General features: G+C 42.9%; 1 protein-coding gene across 2 annotated transcripts in view; it reads left to right on the plus strand.

Moving 5' to 3' along the window:
- The window catches only part of TNFRSF13B (TNF receptor superfamily member 13B), a 124,025-nt gene that overhangs the window by 64,953 nt on the left and 38,042 nt on the right, over nucleotides 1-21,030 (plus strand). For both annotated transcript variants that reach the window (XM_069643088.1, XM_069643089.1), the window contains exon 2: nucleotides 19,068-19,210. In XM_069643088.1, the coding sequence (XP_069499189.1) occupies nucleotides 19,102-19,210 (109 nt within the window). In that variant the 5' untranslated portion in view covers nucleotides 19,068-19,101. The remainder of the gene's footprint in view (nucleotides 1-19,067; nucleotides 19,211-21,030) is intronic.

Below are 21,030 nucleotides of genomic sequence, written 5' to 3' on the forward strand. Positions count from 1 at the left end.
GTCTCTGCAGCAAATTGTTGTGATCAGTTTGTTTGCGTAAATATTTGTGGCAAACCGATTATCTTGTGTCTTGATAGCAACGTCTAGAAAGTGTATTTCTTCCTGTGATGCTTCATGGATGAATTATATCCGTGGATCAATGGCATTGAGGTATATAAAAAAGTAATTGAGATTTTCTTCTGTTACTGTTCATATTCCCAAGATATCGTCAGTGTACCAGATCCACAGGCTGATGTATTATGCCATATGGTATGGTTTAATACATGGGCTGTCTCATACATATACATGAAGCAGTTTGCATATGAAGGGGACAGATTACTCCCATGGATGTTCCTGACGCTTGAAGATAATGTTGGTCCTTAAATTGAAAGTAGGAATTTTCAGCGATGAACTGTAACAGCGTAAGGATGAATTTGTTATGGGCCCTGATGTCTTCTTCTTTAAGTAACATCCACCCAATGGCTTCAATGCCAGGATCTTGGGAATGGATGTGTACAGGCTTTACACTGGCAAATATAGGGTGTTGTTAGAGAAAGAGAGAACTGGTTTGTTTATTTAAGTGTGTATGTGAAGGAATGAGGTATGTTGTTTGGGTGCGCATGTAAATGGGAGAGTGTTTGTTGCATGGGTACGCATATGAATGAGAAACTGTTTTTTTAAGGGTGCGTAGGTGAAAGAATGTATGAATGCTGTATAAATGCATTACTTGTGTGCGTACCGGCGAGCGGGCCTCTGATTGGGGGGTTACTTTTGTGCAGTCAGGCAGTCTAGACATGTTTTCGTATTGTGGTGTGATATTTTTAATTGGCATCAAGGGTAAAGCAACCATTAGTGTTCTTGAATGGCAAGAGTGACCCACATTGGTGCAGCCATTCTGGATATATTTTCTTACTGTGGCATGACATTTTTTACTCAGCATCTAGGGCAATGGACACATGATAAATGTTATTATGTGGAAAGACTGGCCTACATTGGTGCCGCAAGTCTGGGTACGTTTTCTTACGGTGGCATGTGATTTTTTACTTGCATCAAAGGTAAAGAAAACATGGTGAGCAGTCTTACGTGGTCGTATGGCATATATTTGGTGTAACCAATGTGGACACGTTTCCTTACTGCAGCATGGAATTATTTACTGGTATCGAGGGTAAGCCAACATGATGAGTGTTATGTGCCCATATTAGCCAACATTCGTGTAGTTAGTCTGGGCATGTTTTCTTAATGTGGCGTTACATTTTGAATTACAAAGCCAACAGGGGTAGGGTCATTTATAGTGATAGTGGCATATATTGTTGCAGCCTACATGAGCATGTATCGGCACAACCAGCATGAACATGTTTTTACACTGGCATATATTATGGGCAAAGAAACTGCGAAAGGACGGAAAAAAGGTCTGACTTTACCAAAAGTCCAAAAAATGCATAGCACCAAAGGTTTCGAACACCAAAAGTTTGAACCTTTGGTGGCATGCATTTTAGGTAAGTAAAAAACAAAACAAAAAAAGATTGCGGGCGTGTGCCCTGCAACACCCCACTCACCATACTATACACTATAGTGAGCGAGAGTTTGGGGGACACACCCGCTGCACACCCGACAAAGGAACTAAAAAAAACAAAAAAATGGGGGCTGCGGGGGTGTCCCCCGCAACACCCCGCTCACTATACTTTATAGTATAGTGTGAGGGGATTGCGGGGGAACCTCTGCAGCTGCCCATAAAAAAAGGACCCTGCAGCCCCGGTTCCCGATCACAGAAGTGAAAGGGAACTGGCGCCGCAGGGACACAGCGTGAAGAAAAGGTAAGTAGGGTTTGGTTATGTTGGGGGTGTGGGTGGGGGTGTGTTGAGGGTGTGGGTGGGGGGGTTTTGTCAGTGTGTTGTGGGTGTGGGTGGGGGCGTGGGTATGTAGTGGCTTGCAGTGTATGTTTGCATGGAAATATACAAACCTTTTGAGGTGCGTACATTTCTCATGCAAACTTTTCCATCACAGACTTTTCCGTGACGGAAAAATCACTCAGATCCTGGGGAAAGCTATCATAGAAAGTGGTTGGAAAATGCTCCTGTGCTCTGTTGGTGACTTTCATCTTTTGGATGTGTTTGTGTGTTACCTTCCAAAACAGATTGCAAACTGTGCAGCTTTTTACCCAATTTTCCACAGAAAGTGTGCTTTCACATGATGTTAACAATGTTCTCAGTGGGGAGGGCCCTCCTATACTCCCTTCGCTAGTTCCGGCACCCTCGCTATTCTCGGTTGCTCCCACATAGTCGTGGAAAACATTTACGACCCCCCAATTAAAAGACTCACCAGCTCCCACTGCTTGCAGTGTACATATTAAGAAAACCAGAGCAAGGGTCTGTGTGCACCTTTACTCCATCTGGGCAACCGGTGGGGGCGGCAGCAGACAAATACATCCCAGACACTTCTACCTAACCTTATAAAACGGGGACAGCTTAAAGCTAGGAGACCCCTTCTGCAAAGGACCTTTATTATAAATAAAAAGAGGGCCCCCAAGCCAGCTAGTCTCTTAGTAGTCATCAGCTTCAGACAAAGCAGGCAAATTCCTGCCAGAGTGTGATCTACAGAATCCTTCGCCAGAAAGCCCTCAAACCGTCTAGTCCTCAGCAGCTTAATAAAGAAGACCGGTGCAGCACCAGGAAGTTGCCCTGTGCCCTCCGGTCATCACAACCATCAGCCACCGCGTATCTAGGCCTCAAGGTGGCAGTTATGGCGTTTATATTTGTGATTTGGGGGAGGGCTACTCTTTTTAAAATGATTTTCTCTTTGACAGTCTGCAGTGTTCTTTTTGCTAGAATAAACTCTACGTGCACGGCTTTCTTAGAGAAAGAAAGAACTGGCCTATAAACTCAAGGACAAGCACACCGTTTAATTTCAAATTGAATTTGTCATTACAGGGCAGTTGGTGCACGAAGCAGAGAAAGAAGGGACATTCCCCATGATATGATAGGTTATTTATAACGCGACCCACCGCTCTGTGTCATCTTGCTTCCAAGGCAAGCACGTTGCCCCTGAGCTATTCTCCCGAGACATGTATGTTACATTCATTTTAGGCACACTGTCTATTTTAATGCCTAAACTATGTATTCTTTATTTATCAGTGTGTTGTTTTTTATTGTTCCAGGCAAAAGTATTCAAGGGTTATGTTTTGGTTCAAGTCCATTTAAAACTGTCAATAAGCCATATTTATTGACGTCGTCACGGGGAAACTGGTGTTTAGGAGAGTGTCTAGTTGGGGCCGGCAGGATGAGGGTGCATGCTGGGTGTGCCAGTGAGGGGTTAATAGTAGAATGCACATAATATGTATTAAAGGGATTTGAAAGTCCTGTGTATGAGTTTATTTATTTATTTATTTATTGGAACTGCCATTGTTTGTTTTATTACGGCATAGTGTTTGTTTGCACATTGGCGTTCCCTTGTGAATAGGAAGAGCCTGGAGTTTGCTCCAAAATCCGCTCTTGGAGTAGGCCCATTTTCTCTCAGGTATTTATGCGCAAGTCATTGCCCTGCGTGCACCCACTGGGCTCCCTCTATGCGCTGGGTTACCTGTCCCCTGCTGCTTCCTTCCATTCTACAGGCAGCTCATCCATAGCTTCCCCACCTGCAGGCGGAGCAGATTCACAGTCCTCTTTCTTGCACGTCCCACGCGCCATGTTGAACACTGAAGGGAACCATTAGAGAACCATCAGACCATATTGCCATCTAGTGTGCAGTAAACTCACCATAGCCTTGATGGTGTTTGGTGAACATGCCCCAATGCTTCAAATACAAGAATGTCAGACTGAACCTTACAGGTAACCCACAATGAATTGCTCAGTGGTTCAGAACAGGATGTGAACTTCCAAGGAATGCCACTGGGTGGTGCTGTGGCATGTGTGATAGTTAGCTACAATGGCCTATCCTACTCTGACATCCCCAACTTGGTTCAGGAATACGCTGCGTTGCTCCAATTACAAGGATATCAGACTGCACCACACGGATGATCCTCAATACGGGAGAAACATGTATGTAGTTGTCTGCATTCTTGAGAGCTGCCTGTCTTTGGTTGTTTGGTTGATAAAGCGTGGTATAAAGTAGTGCTGTCCTATAAAACCAAGACACAGTTCTCCCATAGAGGCAAATGTATGCTTTTTAGCTGACTTGCTACAATCCACAATGCATTGCTCAATGGCTGAGAATTGGAGGTGAACATCCAGGGCTTGCTGCTGAGCGGAGCTGTCATGTGTGCTTGTTAGTTCAAACTGCCTAGTCTACTCTCACATTGTAGGTAGAAGATTTTCTTATTCATTTTTTAAACCCACCATAACTTTGATGGTGTGTGTGTACACATAAATAGGTGTGCACGTGTACTGTAAGGGATTCATGGTATCACAAGTATGACACTGACACAAGAGAAATCATTTTAAAACCTTTATTCATTTTTCAGAGTTTGGAAAAACTCCTACTTTGCCCTATAGCTATGAGTGGAGTAGTCTCTACCATCAAATAATAAAGAAAACACAGTCCTAGTCAGTCTCTGTCAAATCAAAATGGCCTTTACGAACAAAACCTAATACCTGCCCTGACTCTTATCCAAAAAGTGTGTAAAGGGGAATGTGTATGCAAAGGAAAGTCAGTGTTATAACATAAAAGATCAAGGTGGCTGAGTCAGCTTTCCTCCCCACATTGGACAGCACAGAGCAAGGCGGCCCCCCGTAAACAGGATGACTCACTCTGGCTCAGGTTCTCAAAACAAAGACAGTTCCAAACGTGGATCGAGGCCCGCCTGGCCTTCCAGGTTAAAGTCACTTATTCCAGTACTTATTTTATAGTTCAACCCAAAAGTTCACAGTTCAACAATATGTTCACGTAGGTCTCCCTCTGTCAAGCACGGACCTCTCAAAGCTTCAACAATTCACATTTGTCTCCCTCAGTTGGGCTTAGACCTTTCAATCACAGCACTTGCTGGGGTTCTCTTCCCAAAGTATAATTTGCATTCGTTAGGGGTAACCTTTCCCTAACTTATCACACTTTCAGTCTCCTTCAGTCGTGCACAGACCTTCTTACTGCTGTCTAAGACTTTCGAATGTGTGAGACTTTACCATAGACCTCCGCAGGACCACCTCAACTTCCTCTTCAGCTCGAACTCTTATGTTATTTGCCCCACTGTCTTTTGATCTTGGTAGTTCAGCAACGTAAACACAAAAGGTCAACTCTGTCATTCACCCAGGTGGGTCGCCGGCGTCCTTGAAACACAATGCAGTCTTCTTATCTGGCATTTGGCCTTCTCTGCGTATCTTTCATGGGTCTTCGAAGGCAACAACCTGCTGCAGGGATCGCCTGGGTTTCTCTACCCTTTGCTCTAGTCCCTCGATCAGTCATTCTGCTCCAGTACGTTTGCCTTCGCCCCAGAGGTTCTGCTCCTTCTCGTGTTCCACCTTGCTCAGAGTGTGTCTCTATTTTATGTCCATACCTATCCACAAGAATACACCTCTCCACATCTACAAGACCGACCAGAACGCCCTACACAAACATGCTCACACTACCCAAAATCAAAAGAGCACGAGTAGGAGGATTGAGCTTCTCCTACCTAGCTGCCCAACGCTGGAACACCCTTCCACCACTCTTGCTAGCTGAAAATTCTCACCTAGCATTCAGAAAAGCTCTAAAAACGTTGATCTTCACCTGATCACGTCAACATACTCCTTTATTCTTCACACAGCGCTCCCATAACCTGGGACTCATGTACCAATATGAATATTGTATGATATGTAGCTGCTATGTATACCCTCTTTAAAAACTGTTTCCGCATTATATGTAACCTCACTGTCTTCTCACCAATACCATGTAACCATTCCTTGTAACTAAGCTCTTCACAAGTAACAGCGTTGTGATGCCCACGGGCTGCCTTTTCTTTATACAAATGTAAAAAATAAAAAAAATACAAATAAATACTTATGTTCTGCCTTTTATAAGTGTGGGGAGAGCTAATGGGTATCAGATGTTTGTGATCAAAGTCAAGAGCCTGATCTTGCCTGACCCGATTAGCGGGACATGTCCAATGAGATATGTAAGGGTTAGCCTCTTTAGTCTGAGTCACCCTCTTCCTCTGCCCAGTGTATTGCAGAAAGGGGGGGGGTGGGTTGGGGCGTCGGAGAATCCTATAAGAGAGGATGAGATATGTGAATGGGAAAGGGGGAATACGTGTCTCACGATCAGTTGCCTCATCCCCACTCAGGGTCGGACTGGGACAAGAAATAGGCCCGGGCACTCAAAAGAAAGTGGCCCACCCCTTGCCTCATGACCCTTGACCTCTGATGACATCACCGGAAGTGATTAAATTTTACCCCACCCCAAAGTGACATCCCGGAAAGCAATGAAGCACGGCAATAGCATTGTTCCTAAGTACACTACGACAAAAGTGATTATGATTTCCCTAATGTGATATACGGTAGTCAGTCAAAATCTCGAAACCAAAATATCGAATACAAAAAGACCGAAAAAAAAATATCGAAAAAAAAAATATCGAATTTTTTATTTATTTATTTATATATGTTTTTGGGGTCAGGTAAGTAAAAAAAAGGGGGAAAATAAAAAAAAAATGAAAAAAAGGGGGGTTGGGGGGGGGAACCCCCCCATTTAAAAAAAAAACACATTGAAAAAAAAATTCGATATTTTATTTTTCGGCCTTTTGTATTCGAGATTTTGGTTTTCGATATTATCACTATAAACCGTGATATACATTTCATACAAGAATGGATCACCATATGTATCATTAATATCTGTGTGTATAGTGCCATATTGTCAAATTACTGTGAACGCAAGCAGACATCCAAGGCCAAATGATAATATGTTATTGGATAGCACTCTTTTTTATAGAACAAATATTGATACAATATCACCCAACCTGTGTTGGTACTCATTTATCGAACTAAGAAGGATGAAAGGCTGAGATGGCCTTGCTGGTATTCGAACCTGCAGATCACACACACATTGCAGCAGCGAGCACTCAACCCACTGAGCTATCATATCGGCTATAGTAAAATGAGCAATATTCTGTAGTGGATACCATTAAACTGGTAACACATTTAACAGCAGACCAGTTCATCTGCAGGTCTGGTGCAAAGTTGGCCGCATGTCAAGCCTGCATGCATCTACTTTCAGGCTTCAGAGGTTGGCAAAATAGGGAAAGCAGTGCACTCACAGGACAACCCATATTCTGAGCACTTGATACCTCATACATGCAAACAAACATCCTGAACCGCATGCCAGGGAGAAGGGAAGGATAGACACATTACAGCAAAGCATACATTGTGGCACAATGAAGTCAATGGCCACTTGATGTGCTTTGGCCAAATATTTCTACACTGTACAGAAGCTTTTATGCACATGGATTTGTTCAAGCGACCGAGGACACTGAGGTGGAATGTTTTATGATGATCGTAACTGAGAAAACGGCAGAAAAAAAACATGCTATTACTGCAACTTGCGAAAGACAAAATACAGTCTGAAATGGATGCTTATTCTACTCAAAAATTGGTCGTTTATCACTAATATCACTAATACATATTTTTCACTAATACAAAAGCACAGCCACTCCAGGGGGGCCGGCCCCTCAACTTTGCATGCTGCAGCAACATTTGAATGATGCATGCATCATAATGTATGATGCACACATCATGCATGCAAATCAATCATCAAAGCAAGGTAACATTTTGAAAGCAAGGTAACACTTGTTACCTTGCTTTGATGAATGATGCAGTTGCAGGTGTTTCTTTATTTTTGTCAACAAAAAAAAGATATATATTTTTTAAACCGGCCCAGTTGTGGGCAGAAACCGGTCCCCCCTCCCCAGGAACGATTTCGGCCCAGTCACGTGCCATGAGGTCAAGGGGCCAATCCGACCCTACCCTCACTCCCCGAAGACCCCTCACCCAGGTGATCCTCCCGCACTGGTCCGCCCCCAGGGTCTGGATCCAAAGACGATGGCTGTGCCCTGGTCACCTGAGAGAGAGGTAAGGTAAGACACCCTGTGGTTTCTCACAGTAAATACACACAAACATACGATTAGAAAAAACTACTTTTTAAAAACAGAAATACGGTTACTGTAACAAAATGTAAAGTCTACAAACAGTAGAGATAACAGCATTAAGGCACAACCACTCACTATACCACTATACATTCAACCATCAAATTCAAATTACAAACACTTACTAGCATATGAGTGTATTTTTGTATTTTATTTGGGTTTTATATAGCACTTTACACCAAACCACTGTACATAAGGTCATATAACGGTACAATAAAATGAAAATAAGGAAACACAGTCAACATAAACATTGCTAACCAGAATGAAGTAGGTGAGACTTCAAGGAGTCACGGAATAGAGAATAGTAGATGGAAATAGACCAAAGAGAGAGGGGGAGAGAATTCGAGTGTAGAGGAGCAAGCAAGGAGAATGAACGAAAGTGAGACTAAGCGCATGGAGGACGAGAAACAGCAATAAGAAATTGGGAAGGAGAACGAAGCAATCAGGATGGAGTATCGACTGTAACCAGAGAAGAATGATAGTCAGGTGCAACACCATACAGAGATTTGAAGACTAGAAACAAGAAATACAATTTTAGATGAGAATAGAAAAAAAAACATCCGCGATTAGAAAGAGAAGAAGAAATAGAGTCTCAAGGAGCTATGAGAAAGAGTACACGAAAAGAAGCATTAAAGATAGATTTCAGAGGAGCTAGACGAGTGAGGGTTAGCTGAAAGAGGGCAGGTGAACAATAGAAAAGACAAAAGAAAATGAAAGAAGATACCACGAGTTTGGTGGCCTCAAAAGTCAGGAAAGAACAAGCTTTTCGAATGTTATGTAAATGAAAGCAACAGGCACGTGAAGAAAAAAAGATGTGATGATTGAAAGATAGACCTGAATTTAAATAAAGTCCTAATTTATGGGCTGTAGAAGAGATAGGTAGCTGAGAAGGAGGAAATTATATAGAGGAGGGAGGAAGAGAAGGTGGAATAGTGTTAGCGGGAAGGAAAAGTACCTCAGTTTTAGTGGCACTGAGTACTAAGAAGTGAGCCGCATCGAAGATTTAATGGCAAGAAGACAGGAAGTGAGTTATTATGGATGTCTAAGGAAAATTATGCGAATGATAGAAAAAGCAGATTATCATCAGTGTAAAAGTGATGGGACATACCAAAAGAAGAGATGACATCAGCAAGTGGAGAAGTATAGTGAGAAAAGAAGAAAGCACCAAGGACCTAGCATTGAGGAACAGCATACGTGAGCGGACATGTGTCAGATGAGCCCCCTGCCCAGGAGACTGAGAATGTCCTCTGGGACAGGTATGATCTAAACCAAGAAACAACAGACACATAAAAACCAAAAGAAGAGAGAGCAGCAAGTAGAAGAGAATGATAAACAGTATCGAGAGCTGCGGATAGATCTAGTACGATAAGAGGAGAAATGTTACGGCAATGTGCAGACAGCAAGAATCTAAGACAGACAGAAATGCAGTCTCAGTACAATGAGCAAGGCTAAACCCTGATTGAAAACAGGGAAGAATAGAGTTATGAGAAACAAAAGTAGAGACTTGAGAATAGACAATTCAGTCAAGGATTTTGGAAAACGTAGGGCAGGAGGAAAATAGAGCAGAAATTGGAATCAATGGACGGATCAGCAGAAGGTTTCTTTGAGATCAGGGTGATAGAGGCATGTTTGAATAAAGGAGGAAAGGTTGAGGTGGATAGACAGATAATAAACTAAGATGTAAGGTAAGAAACAAGGGAGGGATAGACTTTAGGAATGAGTGCTGATGGAATGGGATCTGTTGGGGGAAGTGGTTGGGTGAGGCTGGGCCAGCAGGAGAGAGGTCTCCTCATTGGAGATTGGAGTACAACAGGTAATTATCTCCTTAGAAGATGAAGTAGGGAGAGAGGGAATTGCTTGCAAGATACAAGACTCAATGGCAGAGCGAGAAGAAGACACCTAAGAAAAGAAATATGAAGCAAAGTCAGAGGCTGGTAAAGTAGAGTTAATCGAATAATCAGGTGTAGGGGGTGAGAGAAGGCGGGAAAGAGTTTGAAAATGATGTCTAGGGTGAGTTGACTGAGAAAAAGATCTGAAAAATAAGAAGGATTAGCAGAAAAAAACAATTATCGTAGAGAGAATGATAAGAAGAATAGGAGCTATAGTCTGCTGCAGTTTGAAACTCCAGCCATTGTCTCTATAATCGACGGAGAGCACGTCGCATGATGCAGAGGTGAGGAGAAAGCCAAGGTTTAGGAGGTTTACGCGAAGGATGGAAAACAGAAGGAGGCTAGAGCATATATCTACTGAATAACAGAGTGAAGAGGAGAGAGTTGATGCAGCCTCATCAGCTGACAGGGATGCAAAGGATGAGTGAGAAGATAAAGCAGAAATACAAGATGAGACAAAGAGAGGAGTGTTGAAATTTCATACGTTATGCCGAGAGTATGACACAGGGGTTAAAGAAAGGGAAGCAACAGAAGAAAGCAGAAATAATTGAGACAGAGAGAAGCTAATGATCGGAAAGATAGACTGGAAGTGAGGACACAGAAGATGTAGCAAGGGAAGAAGTAAATACACGGTCTAAGTAAGAACCAGAGACATGAGAGGGAGGAGTGGGAAGTGGAGCCAGAAAATGAGAATCGAGAATTGAAATAGAGGAAGAGTAAAACGTATCAAAGAAAGGTGGCGATTCAAATCTCCCAGAAGTATCAAGGGAGGGGTAGAAGGTAACATATAGGACAAAAGAGTATCAATGTCGTCGCCAAACGAGCCAACTAGTCCAGGTGGCCGGTACATTAACAGAAATGAAATGGGGTAAAGCATGGAGAAAAAAAAATATGAAAATTCAAGAGAAGAAAAAGATGAAAGTGTCAAAGTTGTAGGATTAAGTATAAAAGAGGAGCTATATAAAATACCAGTCCCTCCAGCGCGGGCGGATAGATGCGGGGTATGGCAAAAGAGGTAAAAGAAGTAGAAAAGGAGGCATAAATAGCGCTGTTAATGGATGGCATCCAAGTCTCAGTGACACAAAGAAAATGAATCTTTTGTCTCAAAAATAAATCGAGAACTGAGGAGGATTTGTTACAAAGGAATAAGTGTTTGGTATGTGACCATCTGGCATATGATTGTGGGGTGTATGAGTATCAGGTTTACAGCGTATGGGCACATGGAGTATGAGTGTATGGCATATGAGCGTTATCTCTGTACGCCGTATGAGCGCATGGTGCATGAGTATATGTCATATGAGTGTATGAGCGTATGGCATATGATAGTATGCATACAGCTATGGCTTTTGCTGTATAGCAAATGAGTGTATGCATGTTCGGTATGTTAGTGGTTGGCATCCGAGTGTCCGGTGTGTGACTGTTAGGTGTATGGGGTATGTGTGTATGTTGTTTCAGTGTATGAGTGTTTGGTGTACAGTCATGTGAAATGCACATGCCCCATGCACCTCCTATAGGTACAAAAACTCATTTTAAAGTAAGGTTTGACTTTGATGTGAGTTCTCATATGTATAGAAGACCGATACACATTTTATATGTTATACATGTACGCAATTTTCATTTCCTATACCTCTTATATAAGTATGAAAAATGACATTAAAGTCAGTCCTGACTTTGATGTGACCAAAATATGTTCTCGAGTGAGTTCCACAGTTCACATGAACAGCCAAACGCGTTTTCACCGCCATAAATTAATGCTGGTACCACTTTTTGTTGGAAAAATTCAATTACTGGTTTTAAACTGAATTTTTCAAATTTTTTGTTAATTAGGATCGCTTGACAAGCCATCTGACGGCATTTGCTCTTTGCCAGTTCTGCCCATGGTGCGTCATTTCTACTGGCACTGATCTTCATGCCCAGATATGTCGAGTGTTTTGCGATCTGAAGTTGCTCGTTACCAAGATACCATCTGGTCTTCTTTTGTCGAGAGCTACACCCTTGCAGTTTCTCCAGGATTAAGATTTCACATTTTTGTTTGTTGATTCTGAGGCCGTTATCTGTAGTATAGGTGTCAAGACAGTTTAGTTTCCGCTGAAGACCTATGGGGGTCAGATCAAACAGAATAAGATCATCAGCATAGACCAGATAGTTGATAGGCGAACCATGTAGTTTCGGGGGAAACATTGTTGTACCATTAAATGCCTCTTTTATGTCAGATATAAAGAGATTAAAGATAATGGCTGCCAAAGGGCAGCCTTGTTTCACACCTTTCTGTGTAATGATCGGAGCGGATAACGTGCCTTTAGTGTCCATGCGGATCTTAATAATGGTATCTGTGTGTAGTTCATGGATGGCTTCCACTAGGCTTGGAGGGCAATTCCATCTAATGAGTTTCTTCCATAACAGCTCTCTGACCATGCTATCGAACGCATAGGACAGGTCAATCAGAGCCAGATAGATCCTGGTGTTGGTTCTGATTGCCTCCATCTTTAAGAGGTTCAATACCAACAAGTTCAGGCCGCAGCCGACTCCCTTTACAAACCCTGCTTGTCTGGGGTCTACATGATTATTGTCTGTCGCCCATTTTAACAGTTTATGTTGCAGAAGGGTGGCGTAAATCTTCCCCAACACGTCGAGAAGGGCTATGGGCCGATAGTTTTTTGGATTTAAGCGGTCTCCCTTTTTGAAGATTGGGACCACCACGGCACTTTTCCAAGACTTGGGGGTTGATCGGCTTGCAATGACCCGATCAAACAGAATAACGCAGAAATTTGCCCATAAGGCTGGGTTTTTTTTCAGTGTGTAGTTAGTTAGGCCATCCGGGCCAGGCGCTCTGGAGTCGTGCACATTCTTGACTATATCCAAGATGTCGCTTCTGTCAAACACCAAATCCCACTTATTCGACGTCAAGGGTACCCAATGTGGTACAAGTTTGTCTCTGCAAAAGAGATTTGTGTAGAACGTCGACCACTCAGCTTCAGTAACTGCATTTGCCTGCAGGGCTTGTTGTGGAGCCATAGTGTTGTTTAACTGTTTCCAGTATGCTGCTGAGTTTTTACCAGCCATCTTATGCAGCATCTCTTCTGAATCCTTTTGTAGCATAATCACTGCATGTGATTTAAGCCAATTTCGATATTTGGCCTTGATTACTCTTTTGCTCTCTCTCATATTGTTGGTGTACGGACCTTTTAGTTTTCTTATTTCTTGTCTCATCTCTCTTTTGCGTTGAAGAATAGACACGTCGAATTTATGCTTTGGGTGAAACTCGACGTGTTTTAGGTTTCGTTTGTGTTCTTCAAAGCTGGACAGGAGATTTTGGTATTCCAGAGAATTAGCAGTGTGTTGAAAGGCATTATAAATGGCTGCTACTTCAGTGTCCAAAAGGTTTAGACGTATTCTACCGGTCCCAGTGCACACCGCAAATGGCCAACAATTCTGCTCGCTCGAACAGGGACGAAGGAAAGACAATTTTACCATATCATGGTCACTGTGTTGCTTTTTAATGACTTCAAATTTCATGGTTCTCTTGTGGATGTTTTCAGTCACAAATATATAGTCGATGACCGATTTTTGGTCAGCTCTTCTCCACGTAGGGCAGGCCGGAATATCACCGACCGTTTGTCCATAGAGCATATGCAAGCCTCTAAGATCTAACTCCAAACACCATTGAGCCGTAGCTTGCTCGCGTTTGCAGTTTCCTCTGTTGTCTCTGCCACTTTGAGCGTAGTCTGGTATACAGACGATGTTCAGGACACCACATACGATCAAATCTAATAGTTGCTCCTTTGTGAGTAAGTCGTCTATCAGAGTTGTTACAAGATCGATGAAGGTAAGCTCTTCGTTGTGTCTATGATTCCAATATAAGTTGATGATGTATAGACAAGCTTCCTTGTTTAGATCTTTCTGATAGACACCGACGGTGGAGACCTGAATTAAAGGTGAAGGGTTAGAGGAATTCAGGATCCGAAGGCCAACACCCTTCCTCACAGCCAAGAGGAGGCCAGCCATCGGTCTACCCTTTGTTTGTTTTATAGCTGGATTGATAGCTATTTCGAATCCTTCCAACAATGGACTTTTAGAGAGCCATGTTTCTTGTAAACACAGAATATCCAGTTTTGAGGCCCAAGGTGTTTCAAATAAATGTGTAAAGCCTCTAGTGTTCCAAGAGCCTATAGTGCATGTCGTTGAGCTACCCGATTCCTGGCATTATTTCAACGGTTCTGTGTTTAAGGTTTTGGCCAACCAGGACCAATCGTCACATTTGTTTGTTATAGTGGGAGTGTTCCTCTCGTTGTCTCTTGTAGTCGGTTGGCTAACCATTCCGTTAACTGTAATTCTTATCAAGTCATCCCCATGTGGGGGGACTACTGAATCCCAGTTTTTAGGAGGGCTAGGCACAAGACGTTCCTTAGGTTGTTTCTCGGTGTTGTTTTCCAGATCATTAGCCGAACTTCGATTCACTTTGTTCGGCGATCTACTGCGTGATCTCTCTTTCGGATCAACAGGCAGGACACCTCCTTCGGTGTTGGTTATGTCAAAACCTAGGGACATCATCACCGGTCCAGCATCCAGTAATGTATCTGCTATGATCTTAGAGTGTAAGTGTAAAATTACAGCATCAGTTTTTTTTTCGTTCGGGAATTCAACAATTTTAAGATCTTCAGAAGTTATTGCACGTAGGCTGGGAATCAGCTGACACAGCCGCATCACATTGAATCGATTTAATATCAGGTCATCCGATGATTCTATATGTTCCAATGTTAGACGATGGGGTGCTTGCGGCGTCGATGGTTGATGTGTTCTCTTCTTTTCCATTGGTTTTTGAGAAAATTTGTTTGAGCGGTTGAGCCATTCTGTTTGCTTTTGGCTGCTGTCTGTAAGCATAGGCGGCTTATACCCAAAGTTGCTCACCGTGTGGGCCCCAATAGATACATCCTGTTTCACACATAATGAGGCTTGTAACTCATTGGCCGTGGACAAAATGTCGGACTCGCAAAGTGTCGATCCCTTTGTGCGCAGTTTGGCATCAAGCATCCGTCTTTTGTCATCTAGTGTCACAAAACGTGGGCTCTGCACGAAGAAAGTGTAATTGGAAAGTGTGAAATCAATTTACCCCTTCATTTTATGTTCCAGCTCCTTTTACAAGCATCCTGAGTATTAGAAGAGCAGCAAAGTAGAGGTTGCATCTCTGCTATACTTTCCTCCCCCGTTTCAAGAGATCTTTTGGGTTTACGTCTGCATGAGATTTTCATGTAGGCATAAAACCAAAGATTCCAATGGAATATGCCTTGCTTTTACACCTGGTGTATAGCAGATGGATTCTAATAGAGGAAAAACACTTCCACAAATGATGACACATTTAGAGATCAGTCAATCATCTTTAAAACTCAGAATTCATTAATATCACAAAACAATGTACTGCTATCAGTTGTGGTGAGTCAGAAGAAGAACACAGACTCTCAGAGGACTGATCTACAATATTTTATTAAAGCAATGATATTAGGCCTAACTTCCCCTATGTCTATAGGTGGTCCCTGTCTATTTTACTAACTAAGGTTCTTGTTTGTCAGTTGTGAATGTCCAAAGAAATACATCAGTTATCCAAAGCAACCATAACTGGCCCTACCACTAAGTAAACCAACTCAAGTTAGGAGAATGACTCCCTTCTCCTAATGTAACTTCTAATATCAGTCTTTAATATACAATTCGCAAATAGTCTCTTGTGACTTCTTGTATTAGTCTTCCGTTCCCACAGGGAGAATTTGAGCTTTCTTGCTTCACTTGGATTCCCTTTTAGCTGTCTCTTATCAATAGAAACTCAAACATGTCTGTTTGAGGGAATGTGATCTTTATTGGTTTTCACCCGTATGTTATAATAGTTCCAACTTTCTTGAATACCTTGATTCTTTATCTGGCTTACATGTGTAGGCTCATGGCCATGTCTTTCTTTCTCTTTAGTACTATATGGTTCATGTTCAGGTTGTTCATGTTCAGGTTGTTTTCATCCAATGGCTCTCTTTCTCATTACCCAGTTTTTCATCAACCTTTTCTCTTGGTTCAAAACCTTTATACACATATTTATTTGTTATGTTCCCCCTTTCCCAGAGTATTTTCATCCACTGGCTTTCCTTCTCATTGCCCAGCTTTTCATGAACCTTTTCTCTTGGTTTACATCCTTTATATATATATATTCGACTTCAGTTTTAAGTTTGTTTCACAATTTCCACTGTGACAAGTTAACTGTGCTGTATAATTATTCCCTTTGGTCTTCCCATACTCCCTGTTCTGCTCGTTACCTGCTTTCTGGAGGGAGAACGTATTTAGAAGGCTTCCTTTTCAGGGACTAACTTTTGACTCTTGGAATACCAGTATCATTCCCTGCCTGGTGTTCATCTCCTTGCTCTCTCACATCTCCTCATGGTGTCCGGTTCTTGACTGCACGTCCGGACACACTGCAATCTTCAGTTGCCGGTGGTATCAGCAACATTCTGCTGTCTGCCTGTCCACCCCGGATTCGTCTCTGTGGTCTTGTCACCACCTTCAGTTGGGCTGCCGGTTCCTTGGATTATGGTTGCCACAACTCTGGCGTCTTGTGTAGCACTTGTAAGCGGGTTTGTAACTCACAGGTTTCCTGATTCTCACCATCACCAATTGCTACACAGCTTGGGGCCTCCCCTGGCTTGCATACCTGATCCTCTCTCTCTTCTCGTGCTCTCTCGCCTCAGGCTTCTCTCTATTCACGTTCTACATGTGCGCTCTTTAATGTACTCGCCCCAGTAAAGTGGGCATTCTGACATGATCTTTTCTCCTCAGATAATGGTATCCCATAGGAGTTTCTTCATCCCAGTTCTGACACTTCATGTTTTGTGATATTTTAAAACATCACATGTAGGCCATGGTATATCCAGCTGGAGGGAGATCCTCACAGGAACAGGTGTCCTCGTCCCCAAATGGGGAGTCTCTCCCTGTAAGGTTTATCTTGCCTCTACCCCTAGGGAGGATATTGCGGAGTGGGTTCACCTCACTAGCCTCACAGGGTGTTGCTCCCCCTTGGGCTGAAGGGGTGAATTACCTCGTTTCATCACAGAGCACACTGCATGCTGTATTAATATAGATCAGCTAAGAAGTTGATTAGAGACCAGAGCTGTGGCTAGTTCTGAATAAACCTATTACTCCCATAATAACGCACACTACTACTTCATGGAGCATTTTCCAATCTGGAATATACTACCGTGCAGGCGTCTTTTCACAACTCGAGGAGAATGACATTAATTTTTACAAATGCAGAGTGACTTTTATTATATTTGTAGAAGTTTAAGACACACATTACACTGCAATCAGTACACTGCATGCTGTAAGAACAGATACTAATCAAAACAGAGAATAGTGATCCATATTAAGGTTAGCTTTTAATAAAACAACAACTCCCACATGACCACAGTGAACAGTTGTTTAAAAAGACATTGAGCCTTTTGAATGTTCCATTTTGAGTGAAAGGCCGTAGTGAACCCGACTGAGGGAGGCTAACACTAAGAGAAGGATTGAAGCCTGGCTGAGGGGGTCCAAAGGCGAAGAGAAATCACCCAGCGCGAAGATTTATTGAAGACACTTTTTATTTGTTGTTTATGGTCCATTAGGCCTTCTAAGGCAAGCGACTTTGTTGAAAAGAGACTTGGCCCCAGAAGGTCCTTGTGTCGTTGAAAGGAACTGTAACCTCGTGCCGGTGAGACCCAGGATTGTGCTGTGCTCAGAGATCCCGCCTTGTCCCATGCTAAAAACTTAGGGAAGGGAGACCCAGCCATAACATCCTGACTTATCATTTGGTGAACACTTCTTTCTTTTTTTATGAACATTATCGCACACTATTTTGTAACTTAGCGGTAAGGACTGGCAATCTTTTTTTTAGTATAGACCCTTTTTATTTGAAAAGGCGCCACTAGGACTACCTTATTATTTGGAGGTCGTAGCTTGCTCCCATCTTAGATTTAGGTTTAGATTAGGCATTTTTCTCACCCATTCATACAGTTTAATACACGCCCTTGAACTGTGATCACTTGTGTCTGACTTTACTGTTGCCACTGCGAGTTCCTTACAGGAGATAGAAGACTTTGCATAGTGATGACTTTTTTATATACTTGTGTATTTTTTTATGAATTGGGATTGTATGTGGATTGTGTGTTGTAGCTAGCTATGCTACACATATTTTAACTATTTGTAATACATTTGTAATGAAAACTAAATGTGTTGATGAATTATAATATTATAGTAATAAGGTTTCATGTTGAATTGTGGATAGCTGAAAAGTTTTGGAAAAACAGACTGTACAATACAATAGGTTTTTTTTGGGTTTGGATGGAGAGAGCATGCATGAATAGCAAAGCTTCAACCTACTTGAATGGTGGAGGTGGATCTAGGTCGCTTTCCAGGCAACAGAAAGCTGCCTGTAAATTACAAGGCGAATCCCCACTACCACCCTAATCTGCACCCGATCTATGCCCTTACCCTCCGTCCCCCTGTAAAGCAAAAGACACCTGAAGGCTACCAGCAGAGTTTTTCAACAGCGGCATTTCATTGCCGGGAAAACGACCCAACACAGGTACCGTGACCTTCAACGGTGAAAGAAACGAGTGTGCCATTGCAGGAGGAAAGGGGGAATAACGCATCTCGGCACGGGCCAAGGTAGAACAGGGAACATGGACATCCCTCGGTAGATGCTCTTAATGAGTATGACCAAGATGGATTGGTTTCGGCACACCTAATGTTGCCTCAAGTGTTATGTATAGAATGAGAGTCCAGAGGAGGCCTTCAAAGTTGCTGAAACAGACGGTGACATTTACTGCACTTAAAATGGTCTACTTTTAAGTTCTATTGCTCTCAGGGGCAATAGAACTGTAATACGCAACGATAGGTAGCATTTTCCAGGATTAGAATTGGATCCCTATTTGTTGTTCTTTTAAATATATATCCATTCCCATAGCCAAAACAAAATTTTTGGGAGAAGGAAAAATCAAAGTGTTGCCAGGCCTACAATTATATTAAATAACATAAGTTCAGATTGTTTCAGGCTGCCAATGTCTAATCATATCCTTCAATTCTTTCTGCAGATCTTAGTCCATTAAGCGTGCCTTCAGTGTGACCATGGCTAGCTGCTCGGAACAGGAGTACTGGGACGCCCTCGTGAACAAGTGCATGCCCTGTCGACTGAGGTGTCAAAAGTCCACAATGAAAAAATGTTCCTCTTTCTGTGGTGAGTTTGCGATAAGGGATGGTATGTAAATCAAGGGTTGGCTAATTCCAAGCCTCAAGGGCCAGATCACGTCTGATTTTCAGGATACCCTTCATTATAATTCATGAGATAAATTTGCATACAATGATTCGAAATGTATGCAAATTATTCCTCGTGAATATTAATGAGGGATATCCTGAAAACCTGTCAGGATCCCGGCCCTCAAGGCCTGGAGTTGGACAAACCCCTAGCAGCTAGATGCTGTTCTGGGCCACTGTGTTTCTCTCAGAAGCATAGCTTTGAGGCACCTTAAGAGGAATTGTCATTAAGCTGTGACCCCACAATGATGCAACACTCAAACCATACCCGGCACAAATATTACAGGCCTCACTACGGGTTTGGACTTCATTGTAGAATGTAGATATGGTAGCAGGCCTTGTATACCACATGTCTTTGATTCAATAATACCACTGCTGGTGCTCACAGCTGTGTACATGTCACTCTTTCTGCTGTTCTGGTGCCATGACACTTGGACAGTACAAGAAGCAAGCCAGCATGGAAGAGCTTTGTCGAGGCAATTCCCAAACCAGGTACCTGAAAGACTCCTGTAGTGGAGGCCTCTGATGCAGGCGTCACCCCAGCCATCCATTGATATGCAGACAATACCTTGACCTATGTAGGAGGGTTTCACATCTGTTAACAGCAAGTTACACAACATCACTGCGAGTGCTGGCTCGCTGAAGGCAAACGTGTAGAGGGAGAGCACAAGGTAATGGGAGCAGAGATGAGGTTTGGCCGGACTGAGAGGCCAGACCAAGGATTTAACAAAGCTCAAAGCCAAATGCGAGGATTTAGAATTGCGGTCCTGTTGTTTCGACCCCGACTGCAAGCCGAGCCCTTCAAGCTTCAGTTCCTGATAAGTGATTCATCCTCCATATTTGCTCCTGGTAACCCCTGTTCCTTGCAGATCTGTCCTACTGGTGTTGTGCGGTCTCCATACTTCCACATCTAGACTGTTTATGGCCATCTCCTTCGCAGATGTATCTTGTCAAATTGTTTTGTTGTGGTTGGTCCGCTTGGTCAATAGTCTACATTGCAACCCTAAGAGATGCTTTGGTGGTGAGGGGGTGTCTCTGGCTCTTATAAAGCAAGATGCACTTATATCTTTGCATTTACAGTGTGGTGTGTGGCAAAATGGAATTCAAGCAAGATTTGGACAAGACACTTAATAGGTTGACTGCCCAAAAGAGGATGAGCTGGAATGTATGAGGCATTGGGAATCCCCAAATAGAAGCCCATACCAAACGCTTCTCAGTCTAGAAGGGTGCTCACCCTTATCAACCGCTCCTTGAATTTTGAATGGGTGAAAGCCGACCTGTTCTGACTTGAGTGTCGTGTAGACCGATGAGACCTCCATCCCCAAGTGACGCACAGGGGAACTAAAAAGAAACCCGCTGAGCGACCTTTGAGGCCACAGGTGGGAGATGACTTCCCAGATCCACGGAACCTCTGGAACACCGATGCTGCTGTCAAAAAGGAACGAGTTTAAGTACCAGGCAATCACAATACATATCAAGTAAACCAAAGGATCTACAAGGCCTTACCTATCTGGTGTTAGGAAAACCCAAGAAACCTAGTAGAGGGGTTCGAGACTCAGATGATGCGGCGGTCCCTGGAATAGTAGAACCGTAGGTTAGCGTGGAAGTAGAATCAGCCACCTGTAGGAGTGAAGGCGTGACTTGAATCCCAAGAAGGGAAATGGCGTAGGAGTTCAGCGAGGTACCAAGGGATGATCCAAAGAAGTCAGAGTAAAGTCCAAAATCCGGCAACAGGTAAACAGT

The sequence above is a fragment of the Ambystoma mexicanum genome, chromosome 2p (assembly GCF_040938575.1).
Source record: "Ambystoma mexicanum isolate Mex_15411 chromosome 2p, UKY_AmexF1_1, whole genome shotgun sequence".
Taxonomy (NCBI): Eukaryota; Metazoa; Chordata; class Amphibia; order Caudata; family Ambystomatidae; genus Ambystoma; species Ambystoma mexicanum.